The 21,525-nt window shown below is 45.8% G+C and overlaps 3 protein-coding genes and 1 long non-coding RNA gene across 9 annotated transcripts in view; 1 reads left to right on the plus strand and 3 right to left on the minus strand.

Annotated features, from left to right (window-relative positions):
• The window catches only part of LOC113206630 (mucin-2-like), a 50,086-nt gene extending 42,842 nt beyond the window's left edge, over positions 1-7,244 (minus strand). The window contains exon 1 of the mRNA XM_052273348.1: positions 7,024-7,244. The gene's annotated coding sequence lies outside the window, so the exon portion shown is untranslated. The remainder of the gene's footprint in view (positions 1-7,023) is intronic.
• A 111-nt stretch (positions 7,245-7,355) lies between these two features.
• Positions 7,356-15,472, plus strand: LOC113206635 (uncharacterized). Its single transcript, XM_026422790.2, has 17 exons — positions 7,356-7,684; positions 7,840-8,672; positions 8,787-8,896; positions 8,973-9,087; positions 9,169-9,300; positions 9,378-9,497; positions 9,633-9,947; positions 10,044-10,351; positions 10,446-10,638; positions 10,740-10,963; positions 11,041-12,552; positions 12,678-12,872; positions 12,956-13,437; positions 13,667-14,553; positions 14,639-14,678; positions 14,753-14,882; positions 14,969-15,472. Exons 1-17 carry the CDS (start codon positions 7,512-7,514, stop codon positions 15,014-15,016), a joined length of 5,817 nt encoding a protein of 1,938 aa, XP_026278575.2. The 5' UTR covers positions 7,356-7,511; the 3' UTR covers positions 15,017-15,472.
• LOC127750636 (uncharacterized) lies at positions 10,756-11,053 on the minus strand. The gene is made up of 2 exons (XR_008011792.1): positions 10,906-11,053; positions 10,756-10,829 (listed from the first exon to the last, which is right to left on the minus strand). It is a non-coding gene; the product is annotated as an uncharacterized LOC127750636 (long non-coding RNA).
• Positions 15,473-15,551: 79 nt separating the features above from the next.
• LOC113206636 (major facilitator superfamily domain-containing protein 12-like) lies at positions 15,552-21,468 on the minus strand. Of its 6 annotated transcripts, XM_026422794.2 has the most exons (10): positions 21,251-21,468; positions 20,505-20,745; positions 20,231-20,314; positions 19,538-19,872; positions 19,245-19,433; positions 18,967-19,152; positions 18,599-18,707; positions 18,306-18,456; positions 17,671-17,807; positions 17,315-17,476 (listed from the first exon to the last, which is right to left on the minus strand). In XM_026422794.2, the coding sequence occupies exons 2-10, from the start codon at positions 20,686-20,688 to the stop codon at positions 17,454-17,456; spliced, it is 1,398 nt and encodes a 465-aa protein (XP_026278579.1). In that variant the 5' UTR covers positions 20,689-20,745; positions 21,251-21,468; the 3' UTR covers positions 17,315-17,453. The 6 variants fall into 6 exon arrangements, with proteins under 6 accessions (XP_052128746.1, XP_026278577.1, XP_026278578.1 ...); XM_052272794.1 differs by lacking the exon at positions 21,251-21,468 and having other exon boundaries at positions 20,231-20,309; positions 20,505-20,641; XM_052272786.1 differs by lacking the exons at positions 18,306-18,456; positions 18,599-18,707; positions 18,967-19,152; ... (3 more) ...; positions 20,505-20,745; positions 21,251-21,468 and adding exons at positions 15,552-16,631; positions 18,058-18,165 and having other exon boundaries at positions 16,779-17,476.
• Between the last annotated feature and the right edge of the window lie 57 nt (positions 21,469-21,525).

Genomic DNA, 21,525 nt, shown 5'->3' on the forward strand with positions numbered 1-21,525 from the left:
GGGACGTAGGCAGCGCGCGCGCACCGCTCCTGGGCGGGCGGCCTACGCCGAGCCTTGCAGGCGGACCCCTGGGACGTAGGCAGCGCGCGCGCACCCCCTCTGGGCAAACGACCTACCTGGCACGGTACGCACCCTCCCGTCTCCACTGGTGGCTCTAACACTTCTCTTTGCCTTCCGTCTTCACTACTTTTTTTTGTCCTCGGGCACTACATTTATTTCTATGTCGCCAATCGAGTCCGTTTTTCCAATGAGTGGCGGCTAATAAGTGGGGCTGCCTCTCTCCTACCCTTCACAAGCGCTAAGGCTATACGTATACGACTGTGTGTCTCTCTCTCTCTCTCTTCTGCGGAATAAAGTGGCCTGTAAAACACACGACAGCGTCGCCAGCACATGCAACATGCATGCCCACTCCGCCCTACTCTGCCACAAAACACACACATTCGAACGCGCTCACTCTCCATTCCTCCCACAACGCGAGTGCTCCCGATGTACAGGACATAACTCGGTCATCCGGTCACAAGAATTTCAAGGCCAGCCACCCAGTAATGACATGATACACCGGCGGGGGAGAGAGAGGAGCGGGGGCAGGAAGAGAGGGGGTGTCCTTTTAGAAGGGACAGTAGGGGGGGGGGCGAGGGGACAGGGCACTTGGACTTGGAGGTGCCCCTCGGCCCGGACCAGTTACTCAACAGGTAGGCCTGCATGCCCTGCCGTGTTCGCCAATCGCCCTGGGTGCGAGCGAGACAGGCGACACACACACACACACACACACACACACACAGCCAGGTGTGAGTGTGGTGGGCCCCCGAGAGCACGAGCACCTGTCTGGCCGAGGAGACCCCCCGCCGCCGCCCTCCCCCGCTCCTCCTCCTCTTCCGCCAGTTCGGTCCTCGGCCATGCCGGCCGGCTGGCCCCGTCCGGCCGCCGCCACTTTCGCCCGCTGCTCCAACGAGACCAACCTCCGTGCGGCTGAGCTTGGGGCTGGTCAGCGCACGGGATAGGTGGCGCGGGGAGCGGGGAGGAGCGGAGGGTACTTGTCATTCGCTGAAGAAGATGACCTTTGTGGTGTGCATTAGAGGCGGGGGGCTCCTCCCTTTCCCTGCTCGGCGCAGCCCACGCACGCACGCACGAGCATATTGTCGGAGAGGAGGGGGAGGGGGGGGGGGGGGGCAGCGTCTTCAGGGCGCTTGTTACACTTCTGTCCGCACAACGCACACTTGCTCCGCCCGGCCCGCCGGACCGCACTGGATCGGACAGCTGTGAGCGGCTGTGTGTGGCGAAATGGGCGGTCGCGACCACTAGCACTCTGGCGGCCGAGTGTGCACTCGGCATGTCACACACACACGAGCAAAAAAAAATACGATGCAACGTTGAGCGTTTTTGTAAACTTAAATATCTTTTTTACTGGAGCATATGCATATTTCACAATTTCTTTTTTTTTCGCCCTTGTTTTAGTTGAACGAGGGTAAAAGCCACTCAAACGCTTTATCTCAAATGACATAGTTTTTTAGATGAGAAAATGCTGAATCAATCCAAACGCATTACAAGGCGAAAAAAATATATTTCTGCAAAAAGAGCTTTCAATTTTAAAAGAGACCACAATGTGGAAACACTGAATAAAATTTGCCAATTCAAGGCTTTTAAATCTTTAAAAATGAAAAATATCGGCCGGAAGTCGCGGGTATGGGGCTGCACGAATTTCACGGGTTTTATATTTCCAGGAAGGAGGAATTGTGAGGGAGCCGGCCAGCATAGGGGAGGGGCTGCCTATGGCCGAAGTAAGAATTCATGCATGAGCAGCAGCTTCATGCGGAACTTACTGCTCCGCGCCGCGCTCGCCGCCCCGCGTCACCCCCGCCGTGCCATAACCGTGACAAGTAGAGCCGTGCTAATCACATGCATTTGATGCCGGAATGCCGCACGAGAGAAACCAGTTCGACCTCAGCAGCGCCAGCGACACTAGCGCGGCACGACACCAAAGCAGAGCAGAAAAGAAAGAAAAAAAAATGTAACGATGATAATAATAGGAAACGAACGCGTCTTTGTAATAAGAGACTACTGTGTGTTTACATTTAAAACTAGAGTACTGTCGGTCCCATTCGTGGACGTGGACGCGCAAGTCGTAAAGTGTTACACTTAGAAAACAGTGGAAGAAAAGGGGTAACACGGACGATATCCGAGTTAACTTCACTTCGCGTGACACGGCACCGCGGAAGCCAACGACCAAAAAAGGAAAAAAAACGAAGGGTACCTATTCACGGGATGATCCCGCGCCTCACAAAGCCTGCAATCGACTCGGCCAACACCCGACCGGGCGGCTTCTTTTACATCCTCCTCGATAAAATCCTCGAGTGTCTCTCTGTGAATGCAGGCGGCCCACAGCTGGCGAGGCGCGCCACACTCTCTCCCGCATTCAAGTCGCCACGGCCGAGCTGTGCTTTTACAACAGATTTCGCAAAGATGGATGAAAAAAAATGTGAAAATCGCTTAAACATGCTTCTTGGATACTAATCTGTGAACTAACTGATCCCAGAAAATATCGAGGCAACAATTGTGGTTGTGATTTGTCGGTAGCATGATTCACAATGCATGTGAAATACTCAAATTTTAATGCCCAGCAAGTAAGTTCTGCCCTCCTCTCAAATAGAGTATACCGTATAAAAAAAAATATTCAATGACTCTATAATAACCACCCAAAGGCAGCCGTATAAATACACTTTGTGGCCGACACCCCTCGCCCCGCTCGCCATCATCATGCAGATTGCAGACTTCATCGGCCCACCCCATACCGCCAAAATTAGTCTGACGCGCCACTTCGACTTGCCGTGGGACGGCGGCGCGGCGGCCGGCAGCCGCGGCCGCGGTGGTGGTCCTGGGGGGCGTAGATCCATTTGGGTGACGAGATGCGGTCTGACCACCCCGCCCCGCCATCACGCTCCTGCATCAGGTCCGCGCCGCTGCTGTGCCGGTTTCGATCGCCCGTCCAATACCAGCCGCATGGCATTGCCATAACACCCAACTGGACCGCCGCCGCGCCGAGCCGCCGCCGCAGACTTGCGAATAACCCCGATATCCTTTGAGCCGCCTCCTGGTCCAGTTGAGCGGCCCAAGGTGTATCGACTGTCAGCGGCCGACACCCACATATGCGCGTTGCGAGGGTCGGGGCGTTGGGGACAAAGGAAAGAAAACGAGCGAAAAACCTACAGAGTCTGAAGGATTATTTTTTTTTCGCGGTACAAACGATGCAATTTTTAATCATTCTTTTAGAAAAAAATGCAAAAAAAAAATAGCATTGGCTGAATGTGACTGTATGTTTAGCCATGACTTTCGTTGTTGGTTTGTTTCTAAAAATGTGAATTTTGAGAGTTACGGTGCTATCTCTTTCACTCCCACCCCGGAGGGAAAGGGCGACGAAGGATTAAAGACGAAGAAGAAGAAAAAAACTGGATGCGCGGCTGCGAGTCTCAGGACAACACGAGCGGGTGGAAGCTCCGCCGAGGGCCGCCCGGGCTGACTGCCCTCAATGGCCACCGGCTTTGTCCACGGCTATCGGACCGGGATAGAGTTGGTAAAAAAGACATCGGTCACCTCTCGCTCCCCCCCCCCCTCCCTCTCTCTAACGCTCTCCTTTACACCAAACGATCTTTTCAGCTGGGTGCCCCCGGCCAAGCTAAACCAAGCAAATGCAGGGAATTCCAATATCAGTCAAGGTAGCTTGGGAAAATGTAAAATTAAGGTAGTAGTTGCCCCAAGAAGGTTGCGGTTACACTGGAAAAACAAGTGCTTAAATGTTGCACGTCAATTGGATGTTTAAGTTGAGGTGTGCATTTTCTGGACACATTGTGGTGTCTAACCAAGTTAAACGTCAATTGGTGTTTCAACTTTCGACACTTCCGAAAAGTATAGCAGCTGCACACCATATGCTTAATATTGATAGCATAGAACTGTGTGCAGAATTTAAACGTTTAGAAAACGTCTAAATGTGCACAGCACGCAAGTGTCCAACTTGAGTTAGACACCATGTAATGTAAAACATCATTACTTGCACACGCTGCTGTGCAAATTTTGCACACTTATTTTACCAGTGTAAGAGCCCAAAGTCAATAATAGCAATGTGTTCAAAAACACGTCTAATTTGCTGGTAGAGAGTACATAATTATAGATAATTATTATGGCTGCTACAAAAGGGCAAATTTTCCATTGAAAATTTGGTAGTTTTCATGCAATTTTAAGAGTTCGAGAGAATATTTTCCTTAAAAATTTAACACAACTCACATATCACATATTTGTAAAACGTAACATCTTTCGAGACAAAATTAGCCCTCGCCTCCCGCAAGTGGGGGTGGGGCGGATGCCCGCCGACCCCCCAAAATATGTCCTGGATACGTCATTGTTCTCATTATTAAGAGCATCGCACATCGCACACGTTCTGAATGTATGGTACTCGTTTTGAGAACGTACTTCTGAGAACAAAGAACAACGATCTCAGAAATGGAGATAACACATATTTTCTGGATGCAACCCCAGCGCCGTTGAACAGGGTGGGTGATCCGCACCGTCTTTTTTAAATGCTTACACTGTACCGGATTCACGCGTGAGGGCGAACTTGCCTACCGTCGCTCGCCAGTATGCGAGTATGCAACCCGTCCGCACGTAAGAATCCGGAGTATAATCATTTTAAAAAGACGGCTTGGATCACCCACCCTGTAGTACAGAGTACACAGGCGACTGCTCACCTTGTAGCGTCCGGGGTCTCAGGTCCCGTGGAGAGTCCGTCGACTGGTGTGCCGTTGTATCCTTCACAAGTTTTCACAACGACGAACTCATCACTTGCAATCACTTTAATCACTTTCAACTTGTTATTTCTCTTGACGCTCGCACACAAATCGCGCGGACAACACCACTCATTCGCTCTTCGGATTATTTTTTTTCACAACAGGAAAAAAAAAATTGAAGCAGATGCAAAGAAACTAATCGCACTCGCGGGGTGGACGCCGGGGAGGTTGGCGCGCACTCGAAGCCCCGCGGTCGTTCTACAGACGGGTCGGCGAGGACGGGTGCCGGCGAGGACGGGCAGCCTGCTGCGGACACATGGCTGTGGGGGGCGGCGCGGGCGGGCACGGCGGCGGTAGTACGGACACCCCCAGCGACTCTCACAGCTCCGCAGCCCTACCGGCACAGACGGCGAACAGGTCTGGAGTGGAGGCTCGGCCCAGTCTGGAGCCGCGGCCCGTGGAGCCGGCCCGCCCCGGCCCGGCCCCGCCACAGTCGGCCGCAGCTACCTTAGGGTCGGCGCTGGCCTTCCCCACCTCGCGGCGGCGCGGCCGAAGTTGGGCGGCAGCGACTCGAGCAGCGCGGGGTATCGACGCGGGTGGGGTGAGGGGGAGGGGGAGAAAGGGGAATAAGGGTGGGGGAGGGAGGCATGCCAGCAGCTCAGGGAATCGCCAGCAGCGTATCCCTTTGAGCACCGTGGGACTTCCCTCGCGCAGAGTGCGGAGATGGCGATGGCGATGTAAGATGAGCCCGACCGCGCGTCCGGACCGAAGACCGAATCTTAGCCGTTAAATCAATCACGAGGTGCGGTAAGATGTGACGATGTGACCCAACATCGTTCGCGAGTGGTTTTCTAGCCGCCGAAGCCTGACCCTTTACACGTTCGCGCTGCGGAATAAGGGAATGGTCGGTCATCGACTCGCACTCCAACCCACAGCTTTACACATGAGTTTGGGGAACTATTAGATGGCATCGATCTATGCGACCGCCTTCTCCGTTATTGCCTCTCTCTCGTAACACTAATTGCTTCCAGAAAGCGGGCAACTGATCTGCTCACTTCAGCGCATGGGGCCCGGCTGGGCACCGGACATGCGGGGCGCGGTGTGCGGTCCCTCTCCCTTTGTTCTTTTCTCGTATCTTTCCTCTAAAAATTACGGTCCATATAACGCAAAGCCCGAAGCACTTCCTTTCCTCCAACACTAAAATCAGAAGGAGAGGCCGAGCGGGCTGACGATGACATAACGTGATATGGGCTCCTCCGCCGGCCCCCTGCCTTTTAATTAGTTTATTATCTTCACCTTTCTAGACTGTTTTTATACGTCAGTTGATTTAGGGCCGCACCGAAATGGGTGTGTGTCTCCCTCGCACTCGCCCGATGTGGTAATGTGCATAAAAACGCTCCCAAAAGATTTTTGACACATTTAATGCCCATTACCGCATTAAATGCGCATTTAAGTGTATTGGCGCTGCTAGGGTATGTGACAGTTAATCGGGCTTGGCCCTAACACAACAATAATGCTGCCCTAGACATCTGCTGGGATGCGTTACACACTGATAATCCCCCACCTCCCATTTTCCCCCCTTCAAGCGAATCAACCACCCCATATCATCTACATTCCAAAGTGGGGGCCAAAAAAACAGTCCGCAAGGAGTGGTCTACCAACTAGGTGCTCACTTCAAAATACATTTGTGCCCTTCATTGCATCTGCAGCACTCCTACAACTCTCCTGGTGAACTTTCATTCACGACCATAGATAGACATGATCAAAGCAATGACAATTGTTCGTTGCACGAGAGTGAAACTTTGAAATTTCATTTATTTTAACTAACACAACAAGCAACGTTCATGATATGTCAAGTGGTATGTTAACATGACAACGTAATGAGCGTTGCCTGTTAGAGTATTAGTTGAAAACAAATAAATTTATATTTAGCATTCGCAAAACCATGACATAACATCCATTAGTCAATGAAGGATGAAGGTTAATCGGACGGATAAGTATATTGTCAAATATCACATACTCTTTCTACACATAATAATTAACAATAATTTTAAAAAAAATAACTTCCTGGGCACATTTCTATTGAATTTTGAAGTTGTAAGTTATAAGCAAGGTTATAAGAAACAGACGTCGTAAATAAGCAACTGGTGTGTATTGAGCCACTGAGACTTCAAAAACAAAATTTACACCCAATTCTATATTTTCAAGACATTTGATCAAGACATTTGAAAGCAAACAAGACACTTACCGCTTTCGGCTGCGCGAGCGGCGAGCGGTTGGACGTTCGTTGACTTCGGAGGTATCACCCCCGATGTGCACGAGCATTTTTGAGTTCCTTCTTAACTTCCTTTTCGGATGGCTTCTGGAGCGAGTCGAAGTCAAGGATTAAATCCACCATTAAACACAAACTTTAAACGAGTTAAGTGCGAGCGACACGCCCCCCTGCGCACCGTGCACGTGCAGCGAGCGAGCCGGCACCTGTCGCCGCGCTCCGGGAATGTAAACAAACCAACAACGCTATCTCGTGGCGAGGAGAGGAACTACCCGCCGCCTTCTGTTTAAGTTTGCGTGCAACTGACACTGTTTTGTTTTCATGTTTTTGTCCGTTGACGCGGTAGTATGAAATTTGACATAGTAAACTCTGTTGACTCTTTCAAAATATGTAATTCATATAGCGCAATGAACCCAAAAGTATTTATTCTTTAGAGAAAGTGAAGAGTCTGCTGCTTACTCCAAATGACTGAAGACGCTGCCACTGTCGCGGGGCTTTCGCTTCCCCCAAAAGTTGTTGGCAAAGTAAATGGGCATTTGGTTATGAAAGTTGATGAAGTTCTGTGGGCTCGTAAACCACCTGGTGAAGTATCTGCTGTTGTTTTGTGGTGGGGAGGTGATGAACCTACCACATTCCGGTTAGTATTTTCGAACGCTGAAGTACATGAGTTACAATACTTTTATTTGTGAATGTTGACACTGACACTAAGGGGTTGTTTACAATCTGCACAAAAAGCTCAAATAATGTAACCAGACAAATTTCTATCAATTATTCCTGACCACACATTTTCAGGCCCAGTGATGTTGCTGAAGATTCAGTAAAGAGAAGAAGCGCTGGTGTTATCTATGAAATACGCACCTCACTGGATTTATTTGAAAAGTATCTGCGGAAGTGTGGAGGACTTGAAATTGCAGTAGCCGATAAATATGGCATGCCAATTGGATGCGTCACTGTCATGGATATTTGGCAAATGATATCAAGTAGCCCATTTCAGGGATACTTTCCTATAGTTAATAATTTTGGAAATCGTATTGGTGATTTGCATGTTAGTTTCAATTTACGCATGCAGAGCAGTATAGCAAATGGCAATCTTACAGTGCTTAAGGCTCCCAACAAGCAAGGATTTAAAACAAAAGACTTAAAGCGTCTCAGCCCTCCCAGGGCAAAACAGTCTACATCTTATAGTAACAGTAAAGAAGAAAAGACAAAGAAGAATGAGAAAGTTTTGAAGGATATACATATCGAAAGTAGAATTGTACCTGACTTATCTTCTCCATGTGACTCTACAACTGGAAATTCAAATGAAGATCGTAATAATGCAGAGCGCACAGAGATTTCTGAGAAGAGGGCGTCTCCTACCAGTAACATAATATCACAAATACTTGAGCATGGTACTAGAATAAGGGATGCCATGACTGCTTCTGTTATAGAAGATAAAATTCAATTAGACTTCAAAAATGTACCCGATATTAATGGATTATCATCGCTTGCGGAAGCCACAGGGGGTCTCACATTAGGATCTGACAGTTGCACACCTGTTGATGAAACTACATGCCAAGTAAATTTAAAATCCTGTCGTGAAACTATACCTGTTGTCAAACAAAAGGTTATAGACTATTTGTCTGGTGAGTAAATTAGATATATTTTTTTTTCAACATGTATAGTTACCTGCTTATTTATAATCAACCTGCTCATTTATAAGCAAAGAGTATGTTTAATCTCTTGCCTCATTCTGTTAGGTAAGCCAATGTCTGCCTGTGAAGAAAAAGAAGCCCTTGCAGCCATTAGAAATATGACTCCGACGAAAGACATACTTGAAAGTGTACCAGACATACATACTAAATTTCAGGTAGCATATTTCTCAAGTTTTGAGCTGATCTTTCAAACCATTTCATTCAAACAACTAATACTTTCTTTTTCATTAGCAAAAAGATTCTTCCCAGTCATCTGATTTACATGCAAAGGAATCCTCAGAAATTGTCACCAACATAACAGACTACTCTGAAAGTACTCCATTATGTGATGAAAATCAGTGTTCATGTAAGCTTACTTTGGTAAATGGGAAATAGTTGGGCCTTCTGAGGCTTCCTGTAGTTACTTGATTTGCTTGTAATTTTACAGTTGAGATTGATCGCCAGCTTCTTTCACAAATCAATTGCCTTCGCATTACTATTCTTAGTTTGGTCCTTAACTCAAATGGCATTAAAAGAGTAGGTTCTCATCCAAAGAAGAAAAGTTGCGTCAGTCAGTCGGGTTAGTGATTGATGTTAGTTAACTATAATGACATTACAATTTCTGTTGAAGTTTTGACAAATAATCCTTCTTTGTAGCTCTCAGTTTACAACCTCCTGGAGTGACTTACTTTGTGGAATACAAATTTCCTTTACCATCAGGAAGCCGTCCATGGGAATCTAATGTACGTTACTGCTCCAAAAAAATTTCTGACCATGGTATGTAGTGCTGCAGCTTTTTTAAATTTTCTCTCTTTCCTCTCTTTTCTAATGGTAATTTATGACTTGTCCAAATTAAATCATGTCTATCTACCTATGTATAATTTTTTATATTTCTTCAATTTTGTCTTTCAGAAATTACATTTGGGGATAGGACTGTTCACAATCTTCCAACTTCTTGGCACAGCTCTAGCTCTGAAGAATCAAAATGGATTTCACTTGTTTCATCTTTCTCTTTCAAAGTATGTGCAAGGCATTTGCACCAACGAGTCCCAATTGTGCTTGGTTTGGCTTCACCTGACTCAGCTAAACCACTGATTGAATCCAACCATCTCCGGCATAATTTTGATCTTCCTGTCATGGATTCTAATTGCCTCCCTATTGCTCAGCTAAGAGTTTGTCTTGAGTTGGGAAGAGATCGCATTCACTTTGGAGGGCTATTAGATCCAGGTCAGTCTAATATCTAATCTATAGTAATAATTGTTTAGTACCCTTTGTACCACTTCATAATTTTACTTTATCTTCCTTATTCTCTGATTACATTAGAGAACAACTCACTTGGCATGAAAAGTCCAAGATCTACCTCTTCAAACAAGGGTCAACAATCTTTGAGCAAAAAGAAATTAGGCAAAAGTGTCACAACTGTTACAAGGAATATATCTACCAAATCTTTAACAGCTCCAAAAATTCCCTTGCAACAAGCTACTCAAGCTGATCGTCTGATAAAAAAATTAGTTGATAATGCAAATGTTTCATTGAAATCAAAACAGTCCTCAGAGACGTCAAGCTTGCCATCAACTGAGAGGTCTTACCATAGCCAAACCAACTCCCATGTACCGCGTGAAAATATTAAGGTACCGTCAGTCTGGTGTACAGCCATGTGGTTTTTACTCTCTAGCTGCAGAGCTGCAAATTACATCTCAAAACTTCTTTTTCTTTTTGTCTTAGTTTTCTACATATATAACTGGCTGCTCAACAAATGTTGGTACTCTGCCATCGGAGCAATTCATCAAGCATGAGCTAGCACTGACCATTCTTCAGGTTGTTGGAACAGATGTTTTGAATAAGTCATCAGGCAAACATCTTCGTTTTTATGTAACTTACGAATTTCCAGTTGTAAATGCTTTGAAGAAGAGCACAGGTTAATTCAGAACAATTTCTTAAAGGTCCAAATATCTTTTAAATTTATATTCTGAGGACACTCATTTTGAAATATATCTGTTTTTTGTTTTTTTTTTATAGTTGATTGGCGTTCATGTTCAACTGAAACATCCCAGAATGAGGATGGTTCATGGATGCAATCTCAGCATCAAATTCATGCCGTAATCATTCCTGAGAAAGAATTATTCCATGACTTTCTGAGACAGACATTTAAATATCAAGGAACAACTGGAAAGGCATGCATTACCTTTTCACTATGCGTCAGACTTTATGGAGAGAAAGTGCAAGATTTTCTTGTTGCTGAGGTGAGTTTACTTCAAAATTAATTTTCATAAAATATTGGAACTGAACTGTGCTTCATATACACCATCTCTTTTTGTAGACATATCTTCCTATTTCTTGCCTTTCAACTCTGGAAGATGCTTATAAGGAAGCAGCAAGGACTAAACCAAACTTTTCTTCATCATCTTGTTCATGCATGGTCTTGGACCTACCACTTGAGCCTTTATCCTCTAGAGGAAACCAAATAGATTCAGAAAACAATGGGAGTCTTCGAGTTAAAGTAGATTATAGGCATTCTGTTGTTCAACATTCTCTTTACAGAGGATATTTTCCAGGCAGCCGAGGCGATTCCATCTCAGAAAACATTCCATACTCAAATTTGGAGGAATCGCTCAATACTGGCGAAATGATTACAAAACATCATAAATCATCAGAAGGGGACTTGAATCTTGGCAGAACACCCTTATCTGTGCCCAATTGGGCAAGATCTCCTGATAAGAAGTTTATTGCCCCATCCACCACTGGTGATGGTCTGCAGTTTGTAGAGGCTCTAGATTTAAACCAAAAATCAGATATGTCTTCCAAAAATTTACATGCCTCCTGGGAACCAGCCTCCTGGAGAGAAACACAAAAGAGTGCCTATTTGCCAACAAGTTTACCAGTTAAAAATAAAGTTCAAAGAAGTGTCGCTGATGTCATTAATGAAACCAAGAAATATAATCCAAAGCCTGGTTTGAAGGAAAGTCCAGACTCCTATAATGTGTGTACTGGAAACAGAAGCCCACACACTGTCCAATTGAGTACTGACCCTATGGAAGAGTGTAATATGGCTACTCCTTCGACTCAAAAGCATTGGATGACTAAAAATAAGGCAGATGCAGAAACTAGCACGAGTTCTACTGAAAATCAAGTTAATGTCAAGCATATGTCAACAAGAGGTACGAGCCCTATCATACTTTGTGCTGGGACAGCCCAGGATGAAGTTGAAAACAAAGCAGCGAGCAGAGAGACTAAATGTGATCAAAAGGATAAAGCACAACAGATTTTCATCAATACAGTTCATCAAGAGAGTCAAACAACACCTAGAGGACAAGAAATTCTCAAGAAGGATGTTGGAACTTTTGCTTACAGTGACCACCATGATTGCGAAAGTCCTAACACAGTTCCTGTTAAAACAGATGTGTCAGTACTTCCCCGCTCAAGTATAGACGAGGTGGAAACTATAGAAGTAGACTCGGAGCCAGTATTGTCTAAGAAATCTTCTCTCCAAACCAGAGACAGACAAGAAACAATGAATTGTGTGCCTGACTCATTGCCAAGTTTGTCTTCAGATTCGATTTTAGATTCTAGCATCATACCAAAAACATTTAGAGCAAAAGTTGGAGTAGAATGTGCCTTACATTTACAGTCAACAACAGGGCCTGTGTCAGACCTGCATCAGAACATCCAGTCCTTTGTATTTGTCAGTCTTAATCCCTGTGGGTTAGATGGTACTGTATCGACTAGTATGTGTCATAATCCTATTTCAATTAGCCCTGCAGTTCTCAATAATGGTGAACCTGAATGGCACTGGGAGAAGGAAGTTGTTCTACCACTTGACCTTCTTGTGTTGGTAAGTATTTTTGTTGACTTATGCTAGGATATCCCATGGATATCCTCTTGTATTTTTAAAAATTATTTGATATTCTGTGACTTTTGATAATCTTTTATTTTTACTTTGTCTTATGTATGTTCTAGACTATGAAAAGACTTATTTTTAAAATTTGGGAGAGCAACAGTGTTATTACAGAACATAAAGTGAGAGATATGGAGTCTGCAAAATTAATAGGTTTTTCCACCCTTGACCTGACTGTTCTTTCAGCTGGTCTCCCCTCAATATGTGGATGGTACAATGTTATGGATTTTTCTGGCACTTGTCGAGGACAAATAAAAGTGAGTCAAGTTGTTTTTTACTTCATTACAAGTTCTAAAGAATTTGTCAGTTCTTTCCTTTTTTTATTTTTAATTCTTTGCAGCTGTCAGTCGAACCACTGGAGAAGATTTCGGAAATCGTAGATTTTTCACCATTGCCATGTGATGATAATCCTCAGACAAGTTCTGTACATTCTATGTTTGTGGCCCATTGTGCATATCCAAAATTTCCCTCACATGTCACACAGTTTCCTGATATCCTTGTACAGAGGGTAGATTCACAGACTACAAATCAGGCCACAACATCTATACTGAGCAACTATGAGCTGCTTATCAAGCATAAAAAAGGGGTTGAGCCTCCATGTGATACTCAAGAATCAACTCATCATACTCATAAAATGAAGACAAGCCCTTCAATTGCTTTGCAAAGAAAATGTGAAAGTACATCTCTTTCTTCATCAGCTCAACAGAATGGGAAGAAGTGTGATTCCATCCTTACCTCCACAGCAATCGCTCACCCATGTGGTGGAGCTAGAGAATCTAATGCTGATGCCAAAGATTATAAAGATCCATCAACTGTCTTGAGGTAATATTTTAACGTAACTTTCACTTTTTATCTATTAAACAATTAGTCAGTCATGTCTTTCAGATACATCTGCATTGCAGATGTGATACCTGTTCCTGTCCAATTTTCCCCTCTCAACCCTCTCTTCCCATCCTCTCAAAATATTACGTCATGGTTAGAATTATGAACCTAAACCAACTAAATTATTTCAGTTATGCAATCAGACTTATTTTATTACTTCTTTTTTCAGGGAAAAATTGTCTGAGTTAGATGAAATTACTAAAAACTTCAAAGCAAGATTAATATCTAATGGGGAAGCTGCATCTTCATCAGACTCCAACATCAGACCGTTTGGTATTCCAAAGGAAAGCAAAGATCATGCTACATGTCAGATGTTTGACACCAGGATTAATTCAAATAACCCATTGCTAAGGGATAGTAGAAAGTGTGGTTCCTGTTCACATTCCATAATTGAACAGAACCTCCAGGACACAGTAGAAGAATATGGTACTAATTTCAACAAGAGTAGAGATGTTCAATTAAATTCAGAAATACCTGATACCTGTAAAAGTTATAATCCTAGAAATGAAAAAGATCAGGCTTCTCAAAAGCAACGAAAAATGTGGGAGAGGCAGGAAGATCTGATAGACTTTGGAAAGTTGGGTATAGACACTGAAGATGAAGAGTCGGTGTCACAGAATGAGGATTTAGGAGAGTGGCTATCTGAATCTGCAATGCAACATGTTTTTAATCCCTACTTGTTCAATGATATACTGAACAGTATGAACTCCAGCAGAGGTGTTACGGTGATTGAGCTTGATGACACTGGAACCCCAGAGGACTCTCCAGCCTCAACCTCTCGTGAGACTGATACTAATGACATAGTACAAGTAGACCCTGAGACGGTTCATGTATGTAGAAATAAAAGAGGTGATGAAACATTCAGGAAAAGAGCATCTGAAATTAAAAGAAGTGAAGGATTCACAATTCGACAGACCAACCGAAGTGGCTTCTCTGCTGGAGATGCTGATTCAGGTGTGGATGTAGATCTTTCTTCAAACTTCCACTCTGGATTATTTTTCCCAGCTTCAGCTGCTCATCATGAACCATTTTTACCAAATCGTTCTGCTCCAAGAAGTAAGTATTTGGTTTATTCAGATCAAAAGAAAATCTCCTTGTCATCATCACATTTTCTATATTTTACAATGTTTACAAATTTCAGGTTCTAGAGCAGATATTGAAAGGGAAGGATCATCTTCATGGTAAATATTTTGTTTGCTCATTCAAAATGGTCTAGAAGCTACTTTTTCTCAATGGATAACCATATTTCTGTTAGTTCATCAAGGTATCACCAATCTACTGTTCCTTCATCTGCATCTGCAACTCCATCAGAGTCTCCTTCACACACTACCCATTCTGACCGCAAAGGATCTACATCCCAAACCACCTGCTCATCTCATGTTTTGGTACTTTTTATGCCACACCTTTTTCTTTTTGTTTTAAAATATTGTTCTTAAAATTTAATATCAACTATTTCATGTTGTGATTTCAGGGCTCTGTCAATGCCGCCAAATTTCATTCATCATCAAGAAACAGTTGAGATATGTCTAATATACATGTCTAGATTTTTATTTGTTAGTTTTGAAGTGAAGGCTGGGTATGAATTAATTTTCTATTATCGGGCCTTCAAGTAAAAGGCATGGAAGAAGACATTTCTCTCTTCCAACAATAATGTAATTAAGTGTCACAGATTAGGTAATTTTGTTTTGTTGATTTCTTTAGTATGGACTGAATATTTGCTCAAATTATTAATTTATGAATGAGTTATGAACTGTTAATGTATTGTTTGTCTCATGGGAGCACAGGAAGGGAATAAGATTTGATGTTTTCGTAATTTTAATGAGGGGCCACTACTGTATGTATCTATGGAAATATGCATGGACTGTATTTAAATGACTAATGTATTGACTTATTTGAGCTTTAAATTTAGAAAACTACCAGTACAAATGGTGATGATGTATGATCCAAATATATGCAATTTGCTGTGTGAAGCTAAGATTTACCTTTCCTTCTTAAGAGTTGTGAAAATAAAAACAGAGGTTTTACACCGAGAGGGATCACATTTAAGAGACAGATTAATACAGTAAGACTTTCATTTTCCTAGAAAGTTTATAACAACAAAAGTATGCAGTTCCTAGGATAATAAACCAAGGATTTAAGTGGGAAAAACAAGAAAAAGACTTCAACTTCAGAATGAAAAGTTCAGATCCATGAATAAAATTAAATCTCTGGTTTACTTCGTTTCCAGCAACCATGGTATTTACGCCACAAATGGCGGTCTGTGAACTGGTACACAAGAACAACATCACAAGAGACACTTAGACATGAAGGTTGTGCTTTCTCTGCACTTAGAGCTTCTTCACAGTCATCGTCATATTTTTGACAGTCTGCGCCAGTTGAACTTACACTTAAAACTTCTACATCTTCATTACTTAGATCTTGAAGGATTTCTTCATACCAATTAGGCAAACCCATTTCATGCAACAATTTGTGATGCCGCAATCGTTGACTCTTATACCACTTATCCAACTTTTCAGGGGAGTCCAGCTGATTTACTAGTTCAACTGAGGAGATATCTGTACTTTTCACATTCTCAGGTTTCAGTTTCTCAACCTGTAGGGCAGATACAGGTATCATGTTAACTGTATTGGAAGACTCTGCCCCTAACGTAGAATTAGAACTTGCAGGAAAGTTCTCTACTTTGCTAAGAAATGTTCTATCTTTGTAATCTGAAGAATCAAATCCTTCTGACTGACTCATTTCGTCAAGCCATAGCAAACGATTTCTCTCCCATGTCTCAACATCAGTCATCCATCTGTCATAAATTTGATTGCGGTCCTCATCTGACTTAATAATTTGGGACCAATCATACAGAATGTTTCCAGTCCCATACTGTAAACTATTATCAGAATACAAATAGTTGTCTGTCTCCACCTCATCTTCATCTACTTCATCTTCATCAACTTCACCTACTTCATCTTCATCAACTTCATCTACTTCCGAGGAGCTCGCTTCACTGATTTCTTCTTCTTCCTCTGGGCATTCTTCTGCCAGAAAATTAGTAAAAATAGTATTACCCTCAATTTCAGGGTCAGAAATATATTTATCAAATGAACAAGTATCAGTTTTCTCTCCATCAACTGTTTCTTCCTTAACTTCCAAGGAACTTGTTTTGTAGATCTTTCCATCTCTCTCAATATATTCTTCCAGCATGTATTTATTATCCTCAAATTTAGGGTCAGAAATATACTTCTCAAACGGACAACTAGCAGTTTTCTCTTCAGCAACTGTTTCTTCCTTACCTTTCAAGGAACTTGTTTTGTAGAAATTTCCATCTCTCTCAATATATTCTTCGGGCATGTATTTATTATCCTCAAATTTAGGGTCAGAAATATACTTCTCAAATGGACAAGTAGTATCAGTTTTCTCTTCAGCAACTGTTTCTTCCTTAACTTCCAAGGAACTTGTTTTATAGCAATTTCCATTCCTCTCAATATATTCTTCCAGCATGAATTTATGACCCTCAAATTTAGAGTCAGAAATGTACTTATCAAATGGACAAGTATCAGTTCTCTCTTCAGCAACTGTTTCTTCCTTGAATTCCAAGGAACTTGTTTTGTACAACTTTCCATCTTTCTCAATATATTCTTCCAGCATGTATTTATCAAAGACAGCACCAGGACCATAAAACTGAAAATCAATGTCTTTTTCAATGAGTGATTTGTCAGCATCCTCAACATTCTGTTGACTGCCATCACATTCATTAAATGTACCACTTGAATTTTCTTCATATTGGCTCAAGCAGTCAGTTTCATAATTGTTAATATTAGGAAGTTCCCCCGAAATATTGTTATTTTCCTCTTTATTTTCATGACTTTCCGGTAAGATTTTTTCCGGCGCTTGATAAAGCGTCTTCAGGAGTGCCATAAGTCTACTAGATTGAGATACAGTGGAAGTCTTTGCACTCATCTTGAATGTCACCCAACAACTATGTTACTACCTATATAAAGAAACAAAGATAATATCAATTTAGCTACACCTCCCCCAGAGCAACCGTAAGATTAATATGAGTTCTACAAGCAAACGAGAAAAATCACCAAAAGAAAACATCTGATTTCTTGAAAAAATATATACTTATAAATTTAAAATAAAATTACAGCTAAAGGGGAATGCCATTAAAAATATCTGACAAACCTTTAGACTTGAAGATATTCCGGCTGAAGGGAAACACTGTAAGAAGAACTATGAGACCCAGAAGCGCAGAACCCCCACACACATAGGCCAGGACGTCTTGATAGTAATGCGGGCAGAGCGTTACATCCTCACATTTCCTGCAACAGGAAACACAGAGCGGATTGACACTTTAAAGTTTATCACTGAGCCAGCGGAGACGGCGAAACATCATGTTTTCAGAGAGGGTTAACACGATGTAGCAACAGGTTAGCTTTTGGTAACTGACAGAAACAGGAGGGAATCCCCGCCCCATAAACCTTAAGGATAGCATTCATAGGTTTGTATTCTGTGTGTCTTAGCTGTAACACGATTTATAAAATTACTTACGAGACGACAACGAAAACTTACGGCAAGTTTTGAAACAACAATCTGCATGCAAATGAGAAACAGTTGCCGTACGGCTAAACACAAGACAAATCAACAGAAGAGGGGGACGGGGAGGGAGGAAGGAACCAGAATCATCTTCCTTTCTGCCTTCTCTCTTTCGTGGACAGGGTGGGGGTAGGAGGGGATGGGCTTAACATCCAATGGCGCAGCAAAGGGAGGCACTACTGCAGATTTGGTCACCCCCCATCAAGACTGACTGTTGCACTTACAGCTCCTCGATGATCATGACGGCGATGCCGTTGAAGAGCTTGTCCAGGAAGGTGACGGCGCCGTACACGAAGGCGCCGCTGTCCGTGTTGGGCCCGATGAGGTCCGCCGTGATGCACAGGGACGTGACCATGGTGATGGAGCTCCCAGCACCTGCAGCACACCATCCGTCAAGAGGGACGCGCCCACATGAGCCGCTAGTGGGATAACTACTGTCAAGTCAAAACGATGCCACAACGACATCTTTTCGCAGTCATTTCGCAGTGGGGTCGGTGCGACGTGTAGCAGTTCTCACCGAGCAGGACCGCCACGCCGTACATCTGCAGGCTCTGACCCGCGCTGCTGCCGGTGCCGACCCAGATGCACCCCGCGAGAGAGATGAGCGCGCCCAGGAGGTACCCCATCTGCACAGGGGACAGAGCACACCAATCATTACCCTAAAGGTGGTGAGGTGAGGCGGGTGTCCCAACGGTCAGGTCTGACCACCCGTGAAACGCCTGCACAAGCCTGGATAGGCCACCCGGCGGTCGGCTCGAACGTAACGCCTTATCCAGGGCGACAACTAGATTAGACTCAAGACATGTCTTGATAACGAAAACGAAAGGAACTTTTATGGAATCGGGTGCCAGGTGAACTCGTCAGGGACTTGCCCCCCTAACTCACCTTGCTGCTGAGGAAGCCGCTGGAGTACTTGATGGCGAGCGACGCGATGAAGGAAGCGACGAAGGACGCGAAAGGCACGCTGGCGAGCGTCTCGACGTCCTGGTTGAGGGACTCGTCCAGGTACAGCGGCATGTACACGAGCGACAGCGTCAGGAACAGACGGGACGCCATGTACAGCAGCGCCACCTGCGAGGGGGGAGGTGTCCGTCAAAGACATGTCGATCTCTAGTTTGACGGCGTCCTCTCTGAGCCGTCCGTAACGCCCACGGCCCACGTGCCTGGTAGAGGGAAGACCGGCGCAGGAAGTCCAGGCCGTTGACGAGCTGGGACGGCGCCTTGCCGTTGCGGGCGTTGGCCTTGTTGACCTGGTGCCGGGTGGAGATGTCGGCGTGCGACGGCACGTTCAGCCCGTACCGGAACCAGATGGAGCACACCGTGCCGATCGTCACCCCGACGAACACGATGCTCTGCACAAGGAAAGGGAAACCGGTCAAGGCTATAGCTCTGGAAACGCGGCGAGCTTTAAAACGTGGGGAAAACTATCCGAGCCGCGCGGAAGATTCCTCCTCACCCTAAACTTGAAGACGTCGCCGGGGCCGACGCGGTCCATGCCCATGCCGCCCCTCGTGACGTGGAACACGATCCAGGTGATGACGTAGAGCGCGAGCGAGGAGCACACCGACGCCGTGTAGCGGATGGCGGTGAGCTCGGCGCGCTCCGCCTGCCGCGGCGTCAGGTCCGGGATGAGCGAGAGGTGCGCGATCTGCACCGTGGCCCAGCCCGTCTGGAAGGCGGCGATCAGCACCGCGTAGTAGAGGGGCGCCACCCACGTCAGGCCGGGCGCCATCCAGCACACCCCGCACTCGGAGAACACCAGCGGGAAGCTCACCAGCACCAGCACCGTGCCTGTCACATGTCGTTAAGAATTAGAGCGTTGCAACGTCGTTTTCATTTGGGCGACGATAATTTGTCACGGTGTTCGTTTTGAATTATTCATTAGGACCCGCAGAGATGAACTGCGGGCTTACGTAAATCCAAATGGATCACTCCGCAGATGAATCTCGGAGGCAAAACCGAAAATCTCGAACTGTCGAGAGCCCAGGAGATGGCTCGACTTATGTAACTTTCGTGAATAACGTAGGTGATTTGAACCCGTGACCATGGCATTTCGAGGCCAAGTCGCCGGCCTCACCGGCACCGGTCGGCCGACGCAGCGGCGTGAGCAGCATGGTCCCTGGTCCCCTCAAGGCGGCCCCGCACTCACCGGCTAGATGCCAAGTCTTCCGACTCCCCCACTTGTCCGACATGTATCCGACCAGCGGCGTGGCCAGCGCGTCCACCACCTGTCCTGCAAAGAAACGGACGGGTCAGCAGAGCCGGGGGCAGGGAGCAGAGTTATCAAAGTCACAAGTTTCGGTCAAAATCGGTTCGAACTTTAGGATAAACTTGTCATTTTGACATCGACACAAGGCTGCAACACGACTTATTTGACACATTTCCGCGTTGTTTCGATAGCAGGAGGAACACGTCGTACTGACCGACGAGCAGGAGTGCCCCCGAGGTGGTGGCGGGGATCTTGAGCACGAGCTGCATGAAGAGCAGCGTGTAGGAGAACCATAGCGCGGCGCAGATGTCGTTGAGCACGTGGCCGACGCCGTACGCCGCCTTCTGGGACAGCGTCAGCGCCGGCGGCCGCTGCGGCAGCAGAGGGTCGCTGTCCATGGCGGCCTCCCGGGGCGAGCCGGGCGAGCACGGCGTGTCCGGGGCCGGCTCTGGGTCCTGGACACAAACTGGTATTCAATAATGGTTTTCGGGGGATTGTGGAGGTGACACGAAGTGGAGGACCTTACCCGATATGTCAACTAACTGACAATGACTTTCGGCACGGCAAGTCAAAGTGCAGTGGGCACAACACAGGGTCCCATGTAGGTGCTACACCTCGATGGGAGAGTATGGTGTTACATAATCAAATCATAGACCCCTCGGATAACGTTCCTTAGGGAGATGGGGTCAGGGTTTGGAGGGATAGACTTGATGATCCTCTCCTCGATGTTGTCCCGCTGCACCACACTACCCCACCTTCGAGACCGCGGAAATGATTGAATGTTTTGCGAAATGATCCCTTGATCCTTCTATCGAGCGTGTGCGTGCTGGTGGTGCTGCGCGCACCGAGGTGAGGTGCGGTGCGGTGGGATCCGGTAACTGAATACGTCCCCGCAGCAGCGCTGCCAGGGCGTCGTCGCTCTGTCCGCATGCGTGTGGGTGGCGGCGGCTTGTAACTCACCTGCAGCTGCGCCCTCCCTACCGCCGCCTGCGCCTGCACCACCTGTGCCGCAGCTGGCTAATCAGCGGCGTGCCGCATCGCAGTGGTGAGGCCGCCGCCGACGGTCCGCGTCCACGCCACGGACGGGGTGGGCGTCGTCGGGGACGTTCCTGAGCAAGCACCGGCACGAGCACGACCGACGGGAGATGGCCGGACCGGACCGGCTGACTCTCTGGACCTGGACTGGCGTCTGGCCGTGCGCCCAGGTCCCCGCAGCAGGGGCGCCCCCGCCCCCC

This window comes from Frankliniella occidentalis, unplaced genomic scaffold (genome assembly GCF_000697945.3).
Source record: "Frankliniella occidentalis isolate FOCC.00 unplaced genomic scaffold, Focc_3.1 Scaffold7, whole genome shotgun sequence".
Taxonomy (NCBI): Eukaryota; Metazoa; Arthropoda; class Insecta; order Thysanoptera; family Thripidae; genus Frankliniella; species Frankliniella occidentalis.

Excerpts from the sequence above, each read along its gene's own strand:
- LOC113206635 (XM_026422790.2), top strand. The coding sequence starts at position 7,512 with ATGACTGAAGACGCTGCCACTGTCGCGGGGCTTTCGCTTCCCCCAAAA. Across the intron at positions 8,673-8,786 it reads GGTTATAGACTATTTGTCTG|GTAAGCCAATGTCTGCCTGT; the intron begins GTGAGTAAATTA and ends TCATTCTGTTAG. Across the intron at positions 8,897-8,972 it reads ACATACATACTAAATTTCAG|CAAAAAGATTCTTCCCAGTC; the intron begins GTAGCATATTTC and ends CTTTTTCATTAG.
- LOC113206636 (XM_026422792.2), bottom strand. The coding sequence starts at position 17,445 with ATGAGTGCAAAGACTTCCACTGTATCTCAATCTAGTAGACTTATGGCA.